Raw genomic sequence first — 25,255 nt, 5'->3', positions numbered from 1 at the left:
CATTCAGTCCATTTACATTTAGGGTGATTATTGAAAGATATATACTTATTGCCATTGCAGGCTTTAGATTCTTGGTTACCAAAGGTTGAAGTTTAGCATCTTTACTGTCTTACCATCTAACTTAGGTCACTTACTGAGCTATTATAAACACAGTCTGATGATTCTTTATTTCTCTCCCTTCTTATTCCTCCTCCTCCATTCTTTGTATGTTAGGTGTTCTATTTTGTGCCCTTTTGTGTTTCCTTTAACTGCTTTTGTGGGTAGTTGATTTTATTTTTTGCCTTTAGTTAGTATTTGGTTGGTGTGATTTTATTTTCTCTGGTGACATCTATTTAGCCTTAAGAGTGCTCCCACCTAGAGCAGTCCCTGTAAGATTCCCTGTAGAGGTGGTTTGTGGGAGGCAAATTCCCTCAACTTTTGCTTGTCTGGGAATTGTTTAATCCCTCCTTCATATTTAAATGATAATCGTGCTGGACACACTATTCTTGGTTCAAGGCCCTTCTGTTTCATTGCATTAAATATATCATGCCACTCTCTTCTGGCCTGTAAGGTTTCTGTTGAGCAGTCTGATGATGGCCTGATGGGTTTTCCTTTGTAGGTGACCTTTTTTCTCTCTCTGGCTGCCTTTAGTACTCTGTCCTTGTCCTTGATCTTTGCCATTTTAGTTATTATGTGTCTTGGTGTTGTCTTCCTTGGGTCCCTTCTTTTGGAAGTTCTGTGTGCTTCCATGGTCTGAGCGACTATTTCCTCCCCCAGTTTGGGGAAGTTTTCAGCAATTATTTCTTTAAATACACTTTCTATCCCTTTTTCTCTCTCTTCTTCTTCTGGTACCCCTATAATGCGGATATTGTTCCGTTTGGATTGGTCACACAGTTCTCTTAATCTTTCATTCCTGGAGATCCTTTTATCTCTCTCTGCCTAAGCTTCTCTGTGTTCCTGTTGTCTGATTTCTATTCCATTAATGACCTCTTGCACCTCATCCAGTCTACTCTTAAGTCCTTCCAGAGATTTTTTTATTTCTGTATTCTCCCTCCCAACTTTATCTGTTAGCTTTTGCATTTTTCTCTGCAGCTCCATCAGCATTGTTATGAACGTTATTTTGAATTCTTTTTCAGAACGATTGCTTAAATCTATCTCCCCAGGTTCCTTCTCAGGGGATGTCTAGGTTATTCTTTTCTGTATCAGAAAAGATAGACGTAGTTGTGGGCAGTTGGCACGTGTGTCAGCTTTGAGAACAAAGTCTCTTCCGGCTTGCTCATCACCTTCCTCTCCTTCAAGAACGGCGACTTGTGTTGTGCAGCTGCACGGCAACGGGGTCTCTGATTCTGTCCCGGGTGGCTGTGCAGGAGGCTCTGTGCGGCTGCTGTGGGTGTGGCCGGTCTCAGGCTGCTGCTCCACTGTGGCGGGTCCAGGCTGGAGGGGGAACAGGCGGGAGGGAGTGTGTTTATTGCTGTGAGGGACCTCAGAGCTGCACTGCTGCCCAGGGGGTTAGGGCTCCCGGAGTTCCCTGGGTTTCCCAGCTGCTGCGCTGAGTGTTCCGGGATGCTTCCATCCAGCTGTGAGGTTCCTGTTCCTTTAAGACTTTCAAAAGGCACTTTTCTCCCTGGGGTGCCGGCTGTGAGAACCCACTCTCAGGTTTTACTGTTCCGTTTCCCTAATATCCAGCCCACCATGCACTGTGTGTCTGTCCTTCCAGTGCGGATGGCTAGGGCTGGGTATTTAGCAGTCTTGAGCTCCCTCTCTCTCCCTGCTCCGACTCCTCTCCTCCCGCTGGGGAGCTGGGGTCAGGGGCATGCTTGGGTTCCGCCGGGCTGTGTCTTGTATCTTACCGCCTTCGTGAGGCACTGGGTTCTCGCAGGTGTAGATGTAGCCTGTTTGTTGTACTGTATCTTCTCATCTCACTTTTAGGGATAGTTGTATTTGTTGTATTTTCAAAAATATATATGGTTTTGGGAGGATATTTCCACTGCCCTACTCACGCCGCCATCATGGCTCCTCTCCCTTAACTTGTTTTTTAAATTCATGTTCATGTGTTTATACTTTTCATGTAGTCTTACTTGATAATCTTTTGTGATAGGAAAGCATGCTTTAGGCAGATCTTTTACTGGTACCAGGGACTGTTCTTGGAATCCCTTAGTGCAATCACCTGGCTTTTCTTACAGCTCCTCCCTGAAATAAGTTGAGGAAATGAGTAGCTTGGAGAATGGAACATTTCAAAGGGGGCTAGGGGAATGAATCTACAGACAGTGGGCTTTGGACAGCTCAGATGGCAGCATGTGGTCTTTTGAGAGTGGGAAGTGGGGGTGGGAATGCCTCAGGGAAGAGTAGGCAGGACTTGGAGAGAAATTCACAAAGGCAGTGCAAGGCACTAAAGGTAACTTGCAGTGTGGTCCATTTTGCAGCATTGCCTGACTCTTGAAAGCCAGGCACTCTCCCTTGTATTGTACTCTGTCTGTACCAGAATTAGGGTATCAAAATCAGTTTGGAAGCAGTGAGCCACACACAGTCATTGCAAATTGGGCTTAGTTGCTTTTCTTCAGTCTTCACACTTTATGTTACTGTCTGTTGGTCCATTCTTCATCTTGTCCTCAATAAAGAGATAGAAATAAAAGAGGAGATAGGTATATATTACTGCTGCAGGAAAAAGCAGTGTTCAGCCCTACCATCTACCACATCCTTTAATTCTCCCTTCAATATTTTCTTCATAAGTTTCTCCATTTTTGGATACCCTAAAACCTATTGCCTTTAAATGCTTAGGGCCTTATATATTTTATTTTCTGTGGAGAAAAATATGGGCATTGGTGGTCATAAAATACATTCAGAGATATACATCCAAGTATCTTCTATCGTTTGGATGGTGTTATGTATTCTTCTCTGATGCCCTGTTTTTTTCAATAGTACTTAGTTTTGACAGATGGAAATTATAATTGTTATCCCAACTGTCAAAACTAGTTTTACACCATGGCTACATTTTAAAAATAGTTAATATATCCTTATCACACTAGGAATTATAACAGTATAGATACATATGTTTTAAGAATCAGCAACCCTGGTTCACGTCTGTAAGCACTTTTTATTATATTAAAACAGTAAAGTCAGCAAAATATGATTTGAACTAATTTGTTGCACTGGTCTGAATTATAAAATATCATAAAATATTCCTGTTTGTGCCTTTCTGGTTTTTGGTTTTTGTTCTGTCTTGTTTGGTGTTTTGTTCATTTGTTTTATGTGAGAGTTCTGCTGGACCTGAACGTTAACCACTTGTATACAAATATGTTTTAGATACTTAAAATCAACTTTTTTTCATTTGGTTAAATATGTCTCCTGCAATCTTGTTGCTTTATTTGTTTGATCATTTGTATAGACAGTACCAGTGGTAACTTTACCCGTTTTAATTACTGAAAATTCATAATAGGAGGTTTTAATTTGTTTCTTTGGCTCATAAAGGAGTACAGATAATGTACATTGTTGAGCACTTTGGTTTTGAAGGCAGCATTACAAACTTGTTATTTCCTCCTCCTAAGGACCCGTGGCATGGACAGGAAGATGTTACTGTCCTTGTTTAACAAAGTAGCACAGAGAAGTCACACCTGGTGAAAGGCTGTGCCTGCATTACCACTCTCCCTACTACCTGTCTTTCTTCTGTGCTGTAGCTTAGAGGAACGTGGTAACCAGAAGAGCATATTCCTTTTACATCTCCTTAATCTGATAAGCATGTGGCGTGCTTTCAATGCTTTGCTCATTCACTGGATTTTGTTTTGCCAACTTATGGGATTAAGGGAAAAGTTAATTGGGCCTTGTAGAATTACTATGAAACTCTAGAACAAATATATTGGCAGCTTTGGGAATTTGTTTTCAGCAATTGCCTATGTGTTCTTATTTCATCTGTGGCTTGAAAATGACGTATATAAAAAATAACTAAAAAATTTTCCAGTATAATCAATAACATTAAATAAGTTTCAAGTGTTTCTTTAAACACATGGGCTCTAATTACCAGAAAACCTCTCTTTATGAAGAATAGCATTGAAAATATTTAGGCCATAGATGAAATTTATCCTATTTACCAAACAACTAATTTTCTTCCCACTATGTCAAAAAGAAGATCCTTAAGAAAGTGAATTATTAGTAATTACTGAGTGAAAGCAAAACTGAAACTCAGCTCACTGTGGGGTTAAATTTTCACTAGCTATCTTAAACCTTTTTAAAGAAATCTTGGAATTTTTTTTGCTGTAATATTTGAGATGGGTATGTTTGTTTCAAGTCATCTTGAAGATTACATTCTTCATTCAAGCTATTAATTGACATATTAGTACTATTCCAGTTTCACAAAATCATGGTTTTCCTCTAACATTCAGGATGGTTCTATAGTTGGTTGTTTCTACTCACTGAGAAATAATTTTTTATTAATATTCAGATAGAAATATAATTTTTAATTCTTAATTGTTCAGCTTCCATAGAGACTGCACTTCCAGCTCTCGTTGTTCCCATCTTGGAGCCTTGTGGTAATTCGGAGTGTCTACACATTTTTGTAGATTTGCACTCTGGAATGTTCCAATTGATGCTTTATGGAATTGGTAAGTTACTAGATGATACAGTCACTCAGTATAAGGAAAAATATTTGAAACAAAAGCAAAATAAAAAGTTCCTGCCATTATATATTAGGGGAGGGGTGATGGTATAAGCAATGTAGAAAGTAGATATGGAAGGAATAAACTGGCTGACATCTGTTCCTTTGGGCCCATTTTAATTCTACTTTAAATTTTCTTGCACCAAAAGTTAAACTTTCCAGTATCAAGTGCATTCATGCTGTTTCTCTTATGTAAAAGTAATAATGTTGATGACTGATTTTAGGTTAGCTATTTTATCACTAATAGTTGGGTGACATGGAAATGACTCCAAGGGATTCTAATGTCTTTAATGGCTGAAGAACATATTTATGACAGTAAAAACATCTAAGATGACTTGGGATACAGAACCCTGGAGGAAAGGATTTTTTTCTGCCTTAAACACAATAGAAATTAAGGTTTGATTTCTAACATGTTCAATTACCAAGTTGTTATTCTGAAATGATGAAATATTAGGAACGTAGTTTTTGTATTGCTAATGGAACACTGTTCTTGAATATGTTAGCACATTTACTATTTGAAATTACTATTAAGCAAGATAGTTTGATGACAGTAAAAGGTTTTCTGGTTATAGTATATGGCTGTAAAGATAGATTTTCTTTCAACTGCTCATGGAAAGCTGTCCTCATTGCTTTGAATCACATCACATTTATGATACCTAAATGATATGACTCATTCATGAGTTATCTTATGACGATGGGTCCTAAATCAGCAAAGCAATTGTTTATTCTTCAAGACTTTTTATTTTAACTATTTTCTTGATTATTAACATAGTATACACTCATAAATAAAAACCTAAAATGTAAAAATGGGGGAAGAAGCAAAAAATAGTTACCTATTGGCAATCATTGTTATTTTAGGGGATATATGCTTGTTTTAGCTCAGGCTGCTATAACAAAACCACAGAGTGGCTTAACAACAGAAATTAATTTTCTCGCAGTTCTGGCTGTGGCAAGTCTGAGATCTGGTTGCCAAAATGGTTGACTTGTATGGAGGGCTCTCTTCCTTAAAATTCATATGCAACCACAAAAGACCTCAAATAGCCAAAGCAATCCTGAGAAGGAAGAATAAAGCAGGGGGGATCTCACTTCCCGACTTCAAGCTCAACCACAAAGCCACAATAATCAAGACAATGTGGTACTGGCACAAGAACAGACCCACAGACCAGTGGAACAGAATAGAGACTCCAGACATTAACCCAAACACATATGGTCAATTAATATATGATAAAGGAGCCATGGATATACAATGAGGGAATGACAGCCTCTTCAACAGCTGGTTTTAGCAAAACTGGACAGCTACATGTAAGAGAATGAAAGTGGATTACTGTCCATACACAAAAGTAAACTCAAAATGGATCAAAAACCTGAATGTAAGTCATGAAATCATAAAAGTCTTAGAAGAAAACATAGGCAAAACTCCCTTGAATATAAACATGAGCAACTTCTTCATGAACATATCTCCCCGGGCAAGGGAAACAAAAGCAAAAATGAACAAGTGGGACTACATCAAGCTGAAAAGCTTCTGTACAGCAAAGGACACTGTCAGTAGAACAAAAAGGCTTCCTATGGTATGGGAGAATATATTCATAAATGACATATTCAATAAGGGGTTGACATCCAAAATATATAAAGAGCTCATGCACCTCAACAAACAAAAAGCAAATAATCCAGTTAAAAAATGGGCAGACGATCTGAACAGACAGTTCTCCAAAGAAGAAATTCAGATGGCCAACAAGCACATGAAAAGATGCTCCACATCGCTAATCATCAAAGAAATGCAAATTAAAACCACAATGAGATATCACCTCACACCAGTTACAATGGCCAACATCCAAAAGACAAACAATAGCAAATGTTGGCAAGGATGTGGAGAAAAGGGAACCCTCCTACACTGCTGGTGGGAATATAAATTAGTTCAACCATTGTGGAAAGCAGTATGGAGGTTCCTCATACCATCTGACCCAGGAATTCCACTCCTAGGAATTTACCCTAAGAATGCAGCAGCCCAGTTTGAAAAAGACATATGCACCCCTATGTTTATTGCAACACTATTTACAATAGCCAAGAAATGGAAGCAACCTAAGTGTCCATCAGTAGATGAATGGATAAAGAAGATGTGGTACATATATACAATGGAATACTATTCAGCCATAAGAAGAAAACAAATCCTACCATTTGCAACAACATGGATGGAGCTGGAGGACATTATACTCAGTGAAATAAGCCAGGCAGAGAAAGACAAATACCAAATGATTTCCCTCATTTGTGGAGTATAAGAATGAAGCAAAACTGAAGGAACAAAATGGCAGCAGACTCAGAGACTCCAAGAATGAACTAGTGGTTACCAAAGGGGAGGGGTGTGGGAGGGCAGTTGGGGAGGGAGGGAGAAGGGGACTGAGGGGTATTATGTTTAGTACACATGGTGTGGGGGATCATGGGGAGAACTGTATCACAGAGAAGAGACATAGTGGATCTCTGGCATCTTGCTGTACTGATGGACAGTGACTGCATTGGGGTATGGGTGGGGACTTGATAATATGGGTAAATGTAGTAACCACATTTCATGTGAAGCCTTCATAAGAGTGTATATCAATCATACCTTAATAAAAAATTTAACAAAAAACCTTCAAAAAAAATAAAATAAAATAAATAAACTGCAAAAAAAAACCACAATGAGCTATCACCTCACACCAGTTACAATGGCCAACATCCAAAAGACAAACAACAACAAATGTTGGCAAGGATGTGGAGAAAGGGGAACCCTCCTACACTGCTGGTGGGAATGTAAATTAGTTCAACCATTGTGGAAAGCAGTATGGAGGTTCCTCATACCATCTGACCCAGTAATTCCACTCCTAGGAATTTGCCCTAAGAATGCAGCAGCCCAGTTTGAAAAAGACACATGCACCCTTATGTTTATTGCAACACTATTTACAATAGCCAAGAAATGGAAGCAACCTAAGTGTCCATCAGTAGATAAATGGATAAAGAAGATGTGATACATATACATAATGGAATATTATTCAGCCATAAGAAGAAAACAACTCCTACCATTTGCAACAACATGGATGGAGCTAGAGGGTATTGTGCTCAGTGAAATAAGCCAGGCAGAGAAAGACAAGTACCAAATGATTTCACTCATCTGTGGCGTATAAGAACAAAGCAAAACTGAAGGAACAAAACAGCAGCAGACTCACAGAACTCAAGAATGGACTCACAGTTACCAAAAGGAAAGGGGCTGGGAAGGATAGGTGGGAAGGGAGGGATAAGGGGCATTACGATTAGCACACATAATGTAGCGGGGCGCCACCAGGAAGGCAGTATAGCGCAGAGAAGAAAAGTAGTGACTCTATAGCATCTTACTATGCTGATGTAATGGGGTATCTGGTGGGGACTTGATAATGGGGGGAATCTAGTGACCACAGTGTTGCTCATGTAATTGCTCTCAGTTAACTGGACTGAGAGTTTGGGAGTTAAAATATGGGCAAAGAATTAATTCATATCTTGCTACTTGTTCTTCCTGCTAATGTACATTTGCTATTAATTAGTTGTCTTAACTATAACTCTCTCTAGATGTTAAAGAGGGAAAACAAGTCAGGTTAATTTACACCTAATGATGGATTTATTTTTCTCTGAGTCAAAAATAACACTACTTTCTGCCTAAAACAGTAATTTTCATTTAAGCTTTGGGCTACCTAGATATTTTGTGTCTTGTGTAAGCAGTTAATAAATGAAGTGCTTTATTCTGTAGACCAGGCCACACTGGATGACATGGAGAAGTCTGTGAATGATGATATGAAAAGGATCGTTCCTTGGATTCAACAACTTAAGTAAGCTTATTTATTTGGTAGCTCAAGACTAAAAATAGAAACTTATTTTGACAAGATATTTTCTTCATCATTACTCTTTATCATCACTGTCTTTAATGTTTATGATATGAAATTTGAGCACCTTTTGGCACTTAGTTGCTTATCATGTGTTTTCCTGTACAAGCATTTTACAAATAACATGATAAAACAATTTTAAATTGTATGTAGTATTTGGTGCAGTAGAGTCTTTTCTGTTCTTACCCAGGATAATCTTCATGGTATGAATCTACAAGCTGGCACCTTCAGAAGAGTCAACTTTAAAAAAATTAAACAAATTCCAAGGTATAAAAATAAATTTCAGAGATTAAAGCCAAAACTGGCAGATGGAGGAGAGGGAGGCTAATGTTGAGCTCAGTGAAATAAGCCAGGTGGAGAAAGACAAGTACCAAATGAGTTTGGTTCCTGAGATCTGTTGATTTTGTGATCTTCTAGCCAGCCAATCCTTCTCCTTTTACCTGTTTTGTTTTTGTAAATATTTGAAGAATTCAGTATAATCTAGTAATTTTTTCTTTAAAAGGACATGGCTTTTTAATGCCCTTAGATAGATAATATATGCCCTTTCTTCTGAACAGCTGTTTAGTTTATGTGTAGATGAAAAATGATAGTCATTACTCTTGGTAACAATTTCTAAAGGTGTTAGTGGTTTAGCATCATTTTTTCTGCATTTTAGCTAAATAAGCAGTGTTTAAATACTTATATGCTTAATAACTCAGATCTTGCATAACTTGAGGTTGTTTATCTGGCAGTTCCAGCTAGCAGAAATATACCCTAACACCAGAAAGCTAAGTCCTCAAAGCCTGAAGTTTATCAACATGCATGTCTGTACCCTAAACTCACATAAAGAAGAAAGGTCTCCTGGTTGTCACTTATAATAGTGCTTCTCAAATGATCTTTAGTGAATGACTAGTTTATCACTAATCTATCATGGGACATTAATCTTTTTGAAATAGCCACTGAAGTATAATTTACACACCATAAAATTCACCCACTTTAACTGTACAGTTTAATGACTTGTAGTAAATTTACCAAATTTTGCAATAAACAATCTAGTTTTAGAACATTTAAAACATTTCTATCCCCTCACAAATGTGCTACTTTATAATTAATCCCCATTCCTAGCCTCAGCCCTAGGCAACTATGAATCTGCTTTTTGTTTCTGTAGATTTCCATTTGGACATTTCATATAAATGGAATCCTGAAGTATGTGGTCTTTTGTGATTGGCTTCTTTCACTTAGCATAATGTTTCAGTGTTCATCCATATTGTAGCATGTGACAGTACTTTGTTCCTTTCTATAGCTGAATAATACTCCACTGTATGGATTTGTTTTTCCATTCATCAGCTGATTGACATTTGGTTGTTTCTGCTTTCTGGCTATTATGAATAGTGCTGCTATGAATATGTGTGTACAAGTCTTTATGTGGACTTAGATTTTCAGTCCATGAGGAGTGGAATTGCTGAGTAATACAGTAAGTTTATGTTTAACTTTCTAAAGAAACTGACAGACTAGTTTCCAACGTAGCTGTGTGATTTTATGTTTCCTTCAGCAACATATAAGGGTTCCCATTTCTCTGCATCCTTGGCAACACTTACAACTGCCTTTGGCTGCAGCCACCTTAGTTGAGTATGATGAGGTATTTCATTGTGGTTTATTTATGTTTCTCTAATGACTAATGATGTTGAGCATCTATTCATGTGATTACTTTTTTATAATATACAATGAAAACAAATTCTAGAAAAGGGAAATGAAAAAATGTACAAAATATAAGCTGCAATTTATTAGTAGAGTCAACCGACATAAAACTACATTTCAATAAATGTGATCAGAGCAAACAATATAAAAAAAGAATAGAAAATTCTGAACCTGTACATGTTTTTCATTGAAAGTGTACATATAGGCAGTTAATATAGAAAATTCACTTTTCCGTTCAAATTTTTTGTTCCACTAATTCATGACAAAATAAAAAGTTGAGTAAAATAGCAATTCCATACATGCTTTGAAAAGAATACCTTGTATTTATAATTATATATACTTTATGTATATTTATCATATCTTGTATTTAGAATTTTAATGTGACAAATGAGCTTGTTTCTTGCTTGTAACTTAATCTAAGTTGGATTGATGATGCTAATCACGGGAGATAACACGTCTTAACTTTCCCTATGTTTTTCTTACTGTTTTCTTCTCACGTTCATGTTTTTTAAACATTTAAAAAATGCTTTTTCTTTGAAAGCAATTTTATCAAGTTCAGGATATTCATTTTTAACTTTTATGTAAAATGAAGCAAGTATTGGCATATTTTCAAAATGTATCTTTATTCCTTCATTAGTAACCAGTTCTAGCAATTGATTCTGTGAAGTTGCAGTTAAATTTAAGTAGTTTTTCCAAGAAAAAAATGTTTTCCAGATTTTATATATTTCGGTGATTGTTGACAAACTACCCTTAAAATGTCATGTTATGTAGCATGGTTTTACAGCACATGACTAGTACACAGTTTGTACCAACACAGTTTGTACCACTTGCAGCTCACAATACACAGGCAGCAGCACCCTAACTGGTCTATATATCCTCTTCAACAAGGTGAACCTGCTGATCATGAGCTTAAATGGTGTAGCATTGTTATGTTGCTATGAAAAGTTTCTAAATATGTATTATTTTCTGTAGTTAATCTCATTGTGGAGCAGTGAGTTTCTGAACCAATCATTTTATCCCTTTTTCACATATCATATAGTGACCTAGCCTCAAGGATAGATATTCAGATAAAAAGAATGAGAGGAATACTATAAAAACATAACCATCAAAGTGAAATCCGGTGGCTTACCTAAAAGCAGGGAAAGAAGGTAATTAATACTTACTGGCACCTACTAGGTATGCCCATCACTTTACACATATACAGTATAAAAACTGAGACTATATATTTTCAGTTATACCAAAAAAATGAGCTACTTTTTTATTTATTTGTTCTTTTTTATTTTATAAACACTTCAGGCATTTTCATAAAGTAGTTTGAGATGAGTTTTTGCTGTATTATGAACATAGGAAATCTGTAATAAACTGATATAGTGTCTCAGCCTTAATACTAGTTAGTTTTATTTATAAGTCAACAGCACACAGTTAATCAGAGAAATCTATGATTTTATGATGTGGATTATCTCTTTTAAATTAAGGTTTTGGCTTGGACAACAACGTTGCAAACAGTCTATAAAACATTTGCCTACAATAAGCAGTGAAACATTGCAGCTGTCCAATTACTCTACCCATCCTATTGGAAGCCTTTCTAAGAATAAGCTATTCATTAAACTTACCCGTCTTCCACAATACTACATTGTAAGTATGCAAAGAGGTGATTTGGGGGATCGAGTTCAGTAATTCTATTAGTATCTTGAATAATTTTATTTAATTTAATTTGCAAATGTATTTTATTGGATATTTGACTTTCATATAGTGATTCTCAACCCAGGAGGTAGAGAGAGAGAGAGGAAAGTCATGTCTCTAAGAAGTGCTATAATGGTATTGGTCATGGTTGGGAAATAAAAGGTATGCCCCCATCCCTCAACCTAGGATGTCTCCCACAGTGAGCCTAGTATCTGCTTAGAAAAACACATCTCTGAATTTAAAAAAAATTGAAAGCAACTATAGTGAAGGTTTAGTTAGATCTTTTGGTTTTAAGTACATGTTAACTTGAATAATGCAGCTGCTTAAATATGGGCTGCCTGAAGTAGCTTTCTCATCCTTAATTGATTGAAGGCATTATATCCATTTCATTGACTGCATGTACCTTTCAGTGCACCGTAAGATCCTCTTATTCCTTTTTCAATCTTGGTGTTTTCCAGTTAGTTTCTTTGAGATGTTTTGGATTTGTTAAAATTTGCAAGAATTTGAAATATGAGTTCACCCTAAATATACTTCCCTGCTTATAGGAATTTCTATGTCTACCAAATAGATACTTCTGGATAAGAATCTAAGGTCTTTGAAAAACTTAATTCGGGATTGTTGGTTGAAGGTAATGGGAGTGAATTTTTAAGGTTTCCTGCTGTACTTTTAAAAGAGAATATATTAAAAGGTACCCCATGTAGCCTGACATATCAGAACTTAAGGTTATTTATGTAGACTAATAAATCTGTCTTTGATGTGAATTCCATTTTTCTTCTGAATACCAGCGGTGGAACTAGATTTGGCACGTGACAAAAGATTGTTGATTAAGTCCTCCATGAGCTACATTTGGAATGATATGCATGATACACGCATAGTAATAGTAACCAAAACATGTGAACACAAAATATCTCATACTCAGTCACACACAAAATAAAGTGGTTATAATTTATTATTTTCTGAACTTATTTAGTATCATCCAAAAGCCAGGCATTAGCTTCAGTGACTACTGATTTATTTTGAAGCAATGCATAATTTGTTTCACATACTTTAGACCAAAACTGAATGTACGCTACTCTTCGTCCTCCATGTTTGTCACTTAGGGATATACAGTCATGGAAGTGGAAAAAACTACCAGTGGACATTAAGAAGAACAGAAGAAAGCCTTGTTGCCTTTAAAGGTCTTCCTGCCATTTTACTTTTATCAGCTTTAGGATAGAATTCACATACAGTAAAAATTCAAACTTTTTAGTGTTTGAGTTTTAAGTTTCATAATCCCCATTTCAACAGAACAGATTAACCCCCAGAATTCCCTCATGCCGCCCCTTTATAATCAGACCCTTCCCTCACTCTAAGCTAGTGACCACTGACCTGTTTTCTCTCAAGTTTTGCCTTTCAGTCTATAGTTTCTTTCACTCAGCATGTCGTCTTTGATTTTCATCCATATTTTTGTGTGTATAATAATAGTTCATTCCTTTTATTGCTGAGTAGTATTCCATGGTATGTATGTACCACAGTTTGTTTAACCAGTCTCCCATTGCAGGGCATCTGGGTTGCTTCCAGTTTTGGGCAATTATGAATAAAGCTGCTCTAAGTATTTGCATATCGAGTTTTTCTTTTTTTGTAAACTTCAGTTTTCCTTTCTTTTGGATAAGTACCTAGGAGGGAGATTGTTGGGTCATATGGTAAGTGTATGTTTAGCTTTATAAGAAACTGCTAAACTGTTTTCCAAAGTGGCTGGACCATTTTACATTCCTGCCAGCAATATGTGAAAGTTTTGGGTGCTCCACAATCTTGCCAGCTCTTCATATTAGATTTTTTTTTTAATTTTAGCCATTCTGATAGATATGTAGGAGTATTTTATTGTAGTCTTAATTTATGCTGCCCTAATGATTGATGATGTTGAATATCTTTTCATGTGCTTATTTGCCATCTATATATCTTCTTTGGTGAAGTGTCCATTTTACTTTTAATTCCATTTCCTCAGATGCATCAGTGTGATGCTTAGGTGTTGGCCAAACAATTTCCTGAAGAGAGTGTGTGGGAAGGAGGGAAGGAGATAGAGAAGGGCAGGAAGAGAGACAGAGAAGTGTGTGTTTGTCAAGTGCCTTGGTCAATTGTATTTATTTCTCTCACTGAAGTATTCAGAGGACTTTTCTTAAATTTCAGGTAGACCTTGAAAATACTAAGGTGATACAGTGGGTAAGAGCAGGTCTCCAGAGCCAAACTTTTGGGATGAAAGCATGAGTTTATTACTTCTTAGCTCTGAGTCCTAATTATTTTGTGTCTCAGTTTCCTCATCAAAAAAGTGAAGGTAATCCTACTTCACAGAGTCATTAGGAGGATTAAATGTGTTAACATCTGTCAGGTACTTGGATAGTTCATGGCACATAGTTAGCTCTATATCAATGTTAACCACTGTTGATGTTGTTAACCTTATTCTCACAGTGACCATAGTTTTCAGCTAAAAAATCTGGGTTTATTTTTATATGCTTCCAATAGTGAGAGATAGTGGTCATTTTTCTCTATCACAATAGTGGAATTCTTAGGATGTTTTAATGGTTAAAGGACATAGCAGGGCAATCTAAAATACATACCATTCTAGAAAATCTAGCAGACCTGCTGGGCTTAAGCATAAAATGTTTTCAATTTATTAGTTAAGGTGTGAATATCAAAACACCTAATGATTGAACGGGGTAGGGCAATGGGTGAAATAGGTGAATGGGGTGAAGAGGTACAAACTTCTAATTATAAAATAAATTAGTTATGGGAATGAATGTACAACATAGGGACAATGGTCAATAATGTCATAATATCTTTGTATGTTGACAGTAACTACACTTATTGTGGTGAGCATTTAATAGTGTCTATAATTGTCAAGTCACTATGTTGTATACCTGAAACCAATATAATACTGTATGTCAGCTATATTCCAATTAAAAGAAGAAACATTTTTAAAAAAGAACACCTAATGCTAATATCTAAATGTCACATTTCCTGTAGTTTATGGTTGCTTTTCTTTATCATTCTTTAGTCTGATCTATTTTTTGGAAAATGAATTACATATTAGGAATGCTTTTTTCAGATCATAATTGATTTGTCCTAGTTTAAAGAAAAAAGACTAGATCTACATTAGATGTATAATTCTGAGACCTACTTGATATAAGAAGGCAAATACCAACACTTACTAATTATTTCTCTGAGTCTCATTTCTGATTTGGGCCATTTTAGGTTGTGGAAATGTTGGAGGTTCCCAATAAACCCACCAAGCTATTATACAAGTACTACTTCATGTCTGTGAATACTGTAGATCGTGAAGACGGCCCTGTCATGGCACTCCAGCTACATCAGTTCAAGAACAGCATCCAGGAATCGGATTTTTGTTCAAAAAGTAGGAAGCAGCCTAGAACCGGTACCAAGCACAAGGTATGACCATGCATGGATGACACAGGATTGGTGTGCATTGACTTTGTTGTGTTCTTTAACCATTTTTAATATGGGAAAGAATTAGATAGGGTTTTTTAGAAACTAGGCAGCAGTAAGGTTTAAGTAACAATTGTCTCCATTTTCTTAAAATACTTCCCTTTTAATTAATAATTGTATACCATTTTCCATAAGAAAACTTGCTAAATACACAATACTTACCACCAAACTTCCAGTGTTTAAGTCAGTATTTGCTCAGTAAATATTTGTTGAATGAATAACTTTCGTTTTAGTTAACTGGGAGCTTTGTTAGCTGCCTTAACTAATTGAGTCACAATTTTTTTACCCATTTGTGTTCTTTTTTAAATTCTAGTTGTCTGATGATCCATGTCCTGCAGAATCCAAGAAAGCTAAGCCGTCAGGAGAAATGCGTGCCTTCGATAAAATTCTAGCTCACTTTGTTGCTATGTGTGATGCAAATATGCCATTTGTAGGACTTGGATCTGAGGTAATTTTTTGGAATGATTTTGGGTACTCTAACTGAAAGCAATTTTTTTGAATACCTTGCTTAAGCTACATAGATTCCATTAGGAGAACCAGAATGGTTGTGATCTCGTTTATTTTGGGAGGGGTAGGATTGAAATTACAGTGTCTCGTGGTATATGTGTAAAACATGACTTAAATTATTTCATTTCTCTGATTCCTAATTGTGGGCCTTGTGCTCTGTAAGGAAATGGAAAATAAAATCTTCATGGTTTAAAAAAAGGGACGGGACAACTTTTGAGAATTAACATCTTACTTGTATACCTCTTAGTAGGAACATTTTTTAACTCTCTTAGAGATGGTTAGTTTATAAAGGGGTGGCTTATTTTTGAATTGGTGAAACCATAAATATTGCTTGTACCCTAATAAAATTGTGTTCCTTTCTGAGAAGCGGGTTAGAAAGAATATTAAACTAAATTTTTACTTTGGTCACATGGCAGAAGCAACAGACTAATAGAGAATTTGTGTCTTCAGGAATACACAGTTGTGATATCCTGTATGATCCCCAAATAGGAGAGTAAAGGGAGATCACAGAACCTGTATTTTTATATTTCAAAAAAGTACTTTGGCCAAGGATCAGCAACCCTTAAAAGTGATACACCAAAACCTTAGTTATTTCCCTCTAGTTTAGATTTTTACTTTTTGTAAGACTCCTCCCCTCTATAAATTATTATGAGTGAAGAAGAGACCTAGAAATATGGAAGTAGATTATTTCAGTTGAGCAGATAATGATAGTCTTAGGAAGACTTTCATGCTTTAGGGCAGGGATTCGCAAACTTTTTCTGAAAAGGGCCAGATAGTAAATATTATAGGCATTGAGGGTCATATGGTCTCTTATTACAGCTATTCAAATCTGCTGTTGTAATGTGAACCAGCCATAGCTGATATTTAAACAAACAAGTGTGTCTATGTTCCAGTAACACTTTATTTACAAAGATAGGCAGTGGGCTGGATTTGGCACATGAACTGTATTGTATGCTGACCCTTGCTTTATAGACCTTTGGGATCTAAAGGCAGAGGATAAGAAATGAAATTGTAAAGAACAGCAATAGCCCAGAGAAAATCGAAGCCTAGAAACAGGCACCTAAAATAGGCTCTCATGTCCCCAGTGTCCCAGCTCCTAGAACTGTGTGTGTGCTTAATGAATGTCCTCTTGTCTGGGTACTAGCCATAGCTCCTAAACTGTACAGGCAGCATTCCTTTCTACTTAACTGTATTCTTGGGCTTTTTTGTTGTGCCATGTGGACTGATTACATGAATGTCATATAGTTACTACCTTTGCAGTGGGAAGGGAGGCTACATGATATCCAGGGGCCATGAAATGCAGTGTCTCTCTCCCACAACCTACGGGCTAGAAATCACAAAATCTTGTGTCTTTGTAGTGCCCACATAGATTAACCATGTAGACATATGTCCTTTCTGTCCCCCTTCTCTGTTCCTATAACTGTTGGACACATAAGACATGTGAGAACATTCTATAGTGCTCTGTCGAACTCAATCAAGCTCTGAAAAACTTATCCTACTTTTTCTTTTCTTAATGAAAAAGATATGTTGAAGACAAAAGCAAGCACAGTTTCTGCTTAAAGTGATTTACCCTGAGATATAAATAAATAAACCTAACCTTATCAGGGATGTTTATATCCCTGATCCACAGAATAGAGGCAGTATTTTTGAGCCCTCCCACACTTTGCTTAATTTTGAATCTCAACTCCTATGGCCTATTTGGTCAGTTTCTGTTTTTCTAAACCTCTGCCCTTCTCAGGCCCAAGAGCAGGGCTCAGTCAAATACTTCGGGCTGACTTAAATCCTTTCTGGAACACGATGGGGTATAAATAGTCTCCCCTAGTAGACTGGGGAATATGCCTAAGGTAAGCATCTCTCTTTGGTAGCTCAGATGACTTTGTGGCATACCTAAATAACCTGTAGTTCCACTGATAGAGTCTCAGTCACTATCTCTACCTTCATCTTTTTAACTCACTTTCTGAATCCTCCAATTAGGAAAGGTATCTATCTCATTGTGTAAATGTATAAACTAGAAATCTTTTCTACTTGGGTTTCAGACAAGAAGTAGTTTAATTGTTGAAGATAAAAATGTATTCCAGATGTTAAACTAAAAATTATTGTGATTAAAAGTGAGGTATGACTGTGACTCACTTTGTTTTGAACAAACATAATTAAATTTAATAAGAAAGCCAGTCTTATTTTATAGTTGCATCATTTGAAACCACCAGAATTGATTCTGGGTTACTTTGGGCTTACTGCAAAAATTAGGTCAATCTCCCGAATTTTGAAGATTTGCCACCTGTGGAGGTGTTTTTTGTTTGTTTGTTTGTTTGTTTTATTAAGGTATTACTGATATACACTCTTAAGAAGGTTTCACATGAAAAAACAATGTGGTTACTACATTTACCCATATTATCAAGTCCCCACCCATACCCCAACGCAGTCACTGTCCATCAGTGCAGCAAGATGCCACAGATTCACAATGTGCCTTCTCTGTGCTACACTGTTCTCCCCGTGATCCCCAACACCATGTATACTAAACATAATACCCCTCAATCCCCTTCTCCCTCCCTACCCACCCGCCCTCCCACACCTGTGGAGGTGTTTTTTTACCTAGAAGCTCGGGGTCATCTTTGAGTTTCACTGGACTTAATATACTTTACTAGGAAGTCAAATGATGGAGGACAATGCTCATGCCTAATAAGTTGTGATTTTGGGACAGAGTAAACGTAGAACAAAAATATAGATGGGAGTACTTAGAAAAGGTGGTTTCCTTCATAAAATTGATGGTCTGATTAAACTGTGTTTTCCTTATTCCAGTTGTCCAATCTGGAGATTCCACATCAAGGTGTACAGGTGGAAGGTGATGGCTTTAGCCACGCAATTCGCTTATTGAAGTAAGTTCCCATCATTTGTTTTACTTGATGCCATACATTGCAGCCAGAGCTGCTCCTCTCCTTCCATGTGACAGAATAAGGTGGAGTTCAGAACCTGTGGAGATCCAGCACCCCTTGGTATTTTAGGTTTTCTTTTTTCTGCATTTCTTTGATTTGTTCAACAGATATTTACTGAGTGTGATGATGTGTCAGGCTTGCATTCTGTCAGGGCCCTTCAGGAAGCTGTGCATTCTCATAGCAGGGGGATCTGGGCCAGTTCAGAAATCAGGAAGGGTATCCCTGAGAAAGTACCAGTTATACTCAGACTGGAGGAGAGGTGAAAATTAACCAGAGGAAAGGGAGCTAGGGTGGGAGTGGGCAGTCCTAACCAGAAGAGAAAGCTGCTAATGTGAAGGCTTGGAGACAAGAGAAAGCTCTGTCTCCTCGAACTGGAAGAAGTCCAGCATGGTGGGAATTGGGACAGATGAGGCCAGAGGTGTCAGCAGGGAAGGGGTCAGATCCTTTAGGGCTTTATAAGTGTCTTTAAGGAATTTAGACTATCCTAATGGCAATAAGGAGCTGTCAGATGATTTTAAACAGAAGTTGTCATCATTGCATTGGTGTTTTTGAAAACTCACCTTGATAGCAATAGAGAATAAATTATAGGGAAACAAGACTGAAGTAGTGAAACCAGTTGCTGAAATGGTTCACACCAGAGTTGTTGGTAGCTTGAACCAGGGAAAGTTCCACAAGGATTGAGGGGATGAAATATGCAAGGGCTGGTGATTAGATTGATATTGAAGGGGAGAAGGTAGCAAAGGTGACTCTTAATTTTGTCTTGGGCAAATGATGTATGATTATGGGGTTTCCTGAGATAAAGGATACTGAAGATGTGAGTTTGAAGGGCCTTTGCTAAGTTTGAGGGGTTTGAGGAGCCTAGACATCCCTTTGGGCAGGCAAAGATATGTCTCAAGCTCAGGTGACAGGTCTGGGCAGGAGAAGTAGATGAGTCAGATAATAAGTGAGCTGAGATATAAGTTAGATTACCAGCAAAGAATATACAGGGAGATGGGCAAAAGGCTTGGTTCTAAATGGATAGAGGACAGGGGCCAAAGGAGGCTTAGCAGGAAAGCTGATGCAGTGCATGTACCATATACAGTCACCAGGATGGACTTGCAAAGCTAGATCGCCATTTGAGAGAGCAGCTTTTTTGGTGCAGAGAACAGTTGTTTTTTTGGCATATGTATTGTTTCTAAGATGTTGCTTAATAATATAAGTCATGCAAGCAGTTTTTATTATTGGATTACTCTGCCTGCCAAGACATGGCAGCTCTGCAGTTTGAGCCAGTGGGGCTTTAATTTTGTTACTTAGGAATCAACTTGTTTCTGTAGAATATCAGAAGCGCAAGTAGCATGCGCTCCACCCTTGTGTCATGGTGCTCACTTTAGATAAAGAGTTGACGAGCTAGAATAACTTCCCTGGCTATCTTAATGCCATCCCTACAAAAAGTATTCAGGAGAGAGAGCTGGTCTTAGAATGGAAATCAGTAGGAAAATGTCATACTTTTAATTTAATGGCCTTTGGTTTTCAATGACGCTGCCTAAAATACAGGTTTGTTTTATTTTCCTTCTTACTCTTCTTGGCAACTGCAGTTAAATATATCATGTTAACATTTGTGTTCTGTTCTCTTATATTTTCATGTTTTGTAAGAGTTTATAAATATATTACTCTAAGCATTTTTATGAAAGAAATTTCAGTCCCCTTTCTTCTTGAACTCAAGAGAACTCCTAATAGTCCTACCTGGGAAGGAAGTACTTCATAATTTTTAGCTTCATTTCACTGGTAATTTTTAAGAAAATCTTGACTGTATTCTGGCTATTTTCTTGATTTAAAAGTTAAAAGGAAAATATATAGAAGTGGGTAAATTAAAGCCATGTGTTTTGTACATGCTGTCCATTATGGGGGTGGGGTATAGAAATGAAGAAAAAAAGTAAGCAATAAATGTTTAAACATGATTTTATTAAATTAAAATCTGGCATAGATCTAATTAGTATATAATTGTTCTAATGCATTTAATTTTCAGAAAAACTCTTTTTAACCTTTTAGTCCTAGATATATTAATATTAAATGAGCGAATGAGTTGATACTTCAGAGCTTTAAAATTGAGCACATTTTTATCCTCTTTGCTAAAAATATTTTCTGTTCTTGTTAAATGTATCTCCTTGAAGACCTGTTGAGCATGCCTCCTTGGTGTATCTGAGAATCATGGTAAACACCTTAGATTGCCCTGGTTTATGGACCAATTGCCTTGTGCAGATTTAAAAGAGCCTTGATCCTACAACACAAATGACCCAAGCCCCCAGCAGCATCTCACTAGTGTCTAGTTCGGAGCTCTTGAGCAAATATCCCACCCTCTCCTGAACTAACATTACAGTAATGGGCAGTGGGGCTGCTCCTCGAGCCACACCCACACGGTTATTTTCATCTCATCCATTGTGTTTTTTTTTACCTCTTGTGGTTTATGCAGAAAACGCAGAGGCATAGCTCTCTTTTGCAAGTTGTGTGACTCAGCTTGTATCTTCTATGTGACTCAGTCCTTCTGCGTATTCATGTGCAACCTTTACAAACCCTCTTCACTTCCCTTGTAGGCATCATTATACTTCTTTTCCTAGCACCTACAGTGATACCTTCACTTTTGCACCAAGGGTACATAACATGGTTACTGGTGTTTGCAAAACCCCTCAGCACGAAACTGACATACAGCAAGTGACTGTGGAAAAGGAGCAGTGCTGACACACCTGCCCTAGAAGACCGAAGCCTAGTTCCTCACTTCATTCACTACTCGGAATTATAGCAGAAAAATCAGTCAGGAGTAGCTGTTTACATCGAAAAACTTTTTTGAATTGGTAGAAATTTTCAGAGAAGGCTAATCCGTTCTCCATAAAACATCTTCCTCAGTTCTTAATTTTTGGCAAATATAATAGTATTTTGCAGTATTTGAGTTCGTAACAATTTTTCAGGTTTCCTTTTGGGGAACCTTTTTTTCCTCCTCACATGATCATGCTGGGAGGATCAAAGTTATAATTATAGTTTATTTTTATTCTTACATTTATAACCTTAAAAGCAAGTAAATATTTTACAGGCTTCTTGAAGTAGAGCCAATTGTATCTGTATCAAAGATTAAGGAAATGACATAGAAGGCCTTGACAGGGTTGTGTTATCTCTGAGAGCATACACTGAAAGGAGTCTTATCCTTACCTCTAGTTCTTATGTGAAAACATGTTGGTTTCTGTGTATTCATTTTCTAGCCAGATGGATTTCATGAAACACCTATTTTGGTGAAAGGAAGTTAATGTGCTACATTTATATTTTCAAAATAAAGATTTAAAAATCTGAGTTGGCTGCTTCATAACTCCTGTGGGTTAGGGTTATATTTTGAGAGATAAGGGCAGGCAAAAATCCTCAGCATACCTGTGAAGTTGAAAAGCATATAGGCAGTGGATGTGACTTCTATAATAACTATCCCAAATAATGTTGGACAAAGTCTTTCTGGTGGTAAGTGGTAGAAAGTATGTACTATGAGAGATTAACTTTTGAAAACATAAAAACCTGTGCTTAAATTTAAGAGGAGCTGTGGTAGAACTTTTAATTAAATTGAGAAAATTTCAGTACTACATTAGTTCCATTTTTATACAACCTATGTAGCTCTCTTCTCCATATAAATACATGTTCAATTTGTGTCTCTTTTTTCTCTTTTAAGTTGTTTATTCTGGGTCAGTGGTTCTCAACCCCAGGGCAGTTTTGCCTCACAGGGGACATTAGGCAATGTTTGGAGACATTTTTGGTTGTCATTAACTGAGAAGATGGGGTGGGAGCTGCTACTGGCATCTGGTATGTAGAGGCAGGGCTGCACAGGACAGCCCCCACACCAAAGACTTAACCAGCCCAAAAGGTCAGTATTGCCAAGACTGAGAAACCCTGTTTGAATAAGAGGCCTGAACCAAGAGTCCGTATTTCATATTATATTTTTTGTTTTTTGCCTTAGATATTTATAATCATTACACCAAGTCTAAGAATTATCCTACCTTCCCTAGGAGTTAAAGGATAATATGTAATTAGATATTATCTCATTATTCATTCATTACTGAAAAACAGCTAAAATATATTACCTCATAACGTTTTACAACAAATAAGGTAGTCCATAAAGCTGCAAGAAGAAAATGGATAGTTAGGTATTTTAAGACACTGAAACTAATATAATCTTCTTGTATATGTGATGTATATATGTGAAATATGTAGGTTAAATAAGTTAGTGCATATAAAGCTCCATCCCAATGAGTATTATTTCTGCAGGGATGATGGGGAGGTGGGAGATAATGAACTTAGAATTTTGTCATGGCAGTCAGTCATCAAGACTTGGTTTTACTGCAAGGGGGGATAGACATATATGAATGCTGTATCAACCACCATAAGCACTTTGTGTTTTGTCATGTTTTATAATCAATGACCCACAAAGTAATTATTTATCTCCATATTGTAGTTTGGAAACTGAAATTCAGAGAGGTTAAATGTCACTGAGTCAGAATTAGAATGCAGGTCCCTGATGCCAAACCCCTGGTTCTTTCCACTGTTATCTTCCTGCCTTCAAAGAATGGTTTTACAAATATTTTGTTCCCTTAGCTTTTCCTTGAGGATGCTCTAGGTAGATTTAATAGAAAGCCAATATCCTTGATTTTCATTCTGAAGAAAGGTGGTCTTTTCTAATAACAAGATTAAGGATGAAGACAAGCATCACTTTGTTAAAGTTAGTCCTAATCCATGTTGATATGAATGGAAATGGGTTAAATGCTATTAATTGCTATGAATTGCTTTGAATTGCTTCCTTCTTTTGCAGAAGGTGCCTAGTAGTGGAGTTTGAACTGAAGCTCTAACGTGATACCCCACCTGTCATTGTGTAGATTGTGCTTTTGTCTTTCTGTGATGTGAAGTACACTTCATATGCTATCTTTCATCACCAGAATTCCTCCCTGTAAGGGTGTAAATGAAGAAACCCAAAAGGCTCTGGACCGCTCTCTTCTCGAGTGCACTTTCCGACTGCAAGGTAGAAATAACCGCACCTGGGTGGCAGAATTAGTATTTGCAAATTGTCCACTTAATGGCACTTCTACCAGGGAGCAAGGTGAGATGCTTCACACACTTTGTCTTTGCATATCTCTGTATTTTTTTTAGTATTGATTGCTGTTCAACTCTTTTAATGCCATAGGACCATCCCGACATGTTTATCTGACATATGAAAACCTGTTATCTGAACCTGTTGGTGGTAGAAAAGTGGTTGAAATGTTCCTTAATGACTGGAATAGCATTGCACGATTATATGAGTGTGTGTTGGAATTTGCACGTTCTCTACCAGGTATATATGATAATCTTCCTTTTGGGAAAAAAAGAAAAAGCATTCTTTACCCCCACCCCACCCTTTTTAATTGAAGAAGTAAAACATGCACCTTGTAAAAAAAGAAAATTCAAAAGTATATCTAATGAAAAATTAGTTTCCCTTTTACCTCAGACTTCAATTTCCTTCCCCAGAGAGAACGATTGTTAAGTTTCTGATGTATCCAGAAATTTTTACAGACAGGTATATACCATATTATAATAATAGTTGGTACTTACTGAGATTTTACTGTGAGCCATATAATGCCGTAAACAGTTTGCTTATGTTAACTCGTTTAAGTATCACAATCACCCTATGAAGTAGGGCATTTATTGTTTCTCGATTTACAAATGAAGAAAACAAGTCACAAAGACTAAGAAGCTTTGCTGGTCACATAGCTAGTAAATGGCAGAGTTGGAACTGGAACCCTTAACTCCTAGACTTTTGTGCTTCACTATGTCTCTACCCTTGCCCTGGCCCCCTTTTTGTAGAAAGGAAAGCCTACTACCTATTTATGCTGTTGCTTTCTTTTTTTTTTCTTTTTTCTTTTTCCTGAAGTATATGTTTAGAGAACCTTCTACCTAGGCATATAACATTGCCTAAATGCCCTTTTTCAAATACATATTTTTAAATTTTACATGTATAATCTTGATCTTTTTATTTCCATTCTATTTAGACATACCTGCCCATCTAAATATTTTCTCAGAAGTTCGTGTTTATAATTACCGAAAACTTATCTTGTGTTATGGAACCACCAAAGGAAGCTCAGTAAGTCTGTAATTTAATTAAAACCAAAGCTCCTCTCATAAATCTTTTAAAAATCAAGAATTCAAAAGTTATGAAAATTGCCTTGAAACAATTGAGGGCTCAAGTAAAAATCAGGGATAAAATGGTGAATTTTAAATACTTTGTTGATATAAATATGGCATACTATAATGCTTAATTCTTTAAAACTGAAAATACAAATTATACCCTCTTTGATGGGTATGTAATCTTAATGGGTTTTGGACAAAGTAATGTACTTCGGGTGTTTGTATCTTTTTCTTCACTGACTTCAAAATCTACTTAGCAACATGATTACAATAGTGAAGATTATGTATGAATGGTTTTGAAC

The 25,255-nt window shown here is 36.8% G+C and overlaps 1 protein-coding gene across 2 annotated transcripts in view; it reads left to right on the top strand.

Moving 5' to 3' along the window:
- MED14 (mediator complex subunit 14) overlaps positions 1–25,255 on the top strand; it is a 71,352-nt gene that overhangs the window by 24,619 nt on the left and 21,478 nt on the right. For both annotated transcript variants that reach the window (XM_037001513.2, XM_037001512.2), the window contains exons 11-19: positions 4,449–4,574; positions 8,379–8,457; positions 11,664–11,823; positions 15,100–15,294; positions 15,665–15,799; positions 18,658–18,734; positions 23,732–23,892; positions 23,977–24,123; positions 24,818–24,909. In XM_037001513.2, coding sequence (XP_036857408.1) covers positions 4,449–4,574; positions 8,379–8,457; positions 11,664–11,823; positions 15,100–15,294; positions 15,665–15,799; positions 18,658–18,734; positions 23,732–23,892; positions 23,977–24,123; positions 24,818–24,909 — 1,172 coding nt within the window. The remainder of the gene's footprint in view (positions 1–4,448; positions 4,575–8,378; positions 8,458–11,663; positions 11,824–15,099; positions 15,295–15,664; positions 15,800–18,657; positions 18,735–23,731; positions 23,893–23,976; positions 24,124–24,817; positions 24,910–25,255) is intronic.

This window comes from Manis javanica, chromosome X (assembly GCF_040802235.1).
Source record: "Manis javanica isolate MJ-LG chromosome X, MJ_LKY, whole genome shotgun sequence".
Lineage (NCBI taxonomy): Eukaryota > Metazoa > Chordata > Mammalia > Pholidota > Manidae > Manis > Manis javanica.
This window is presented reverse-complemented; position numbering and strand designations above follow the sequence as displayed.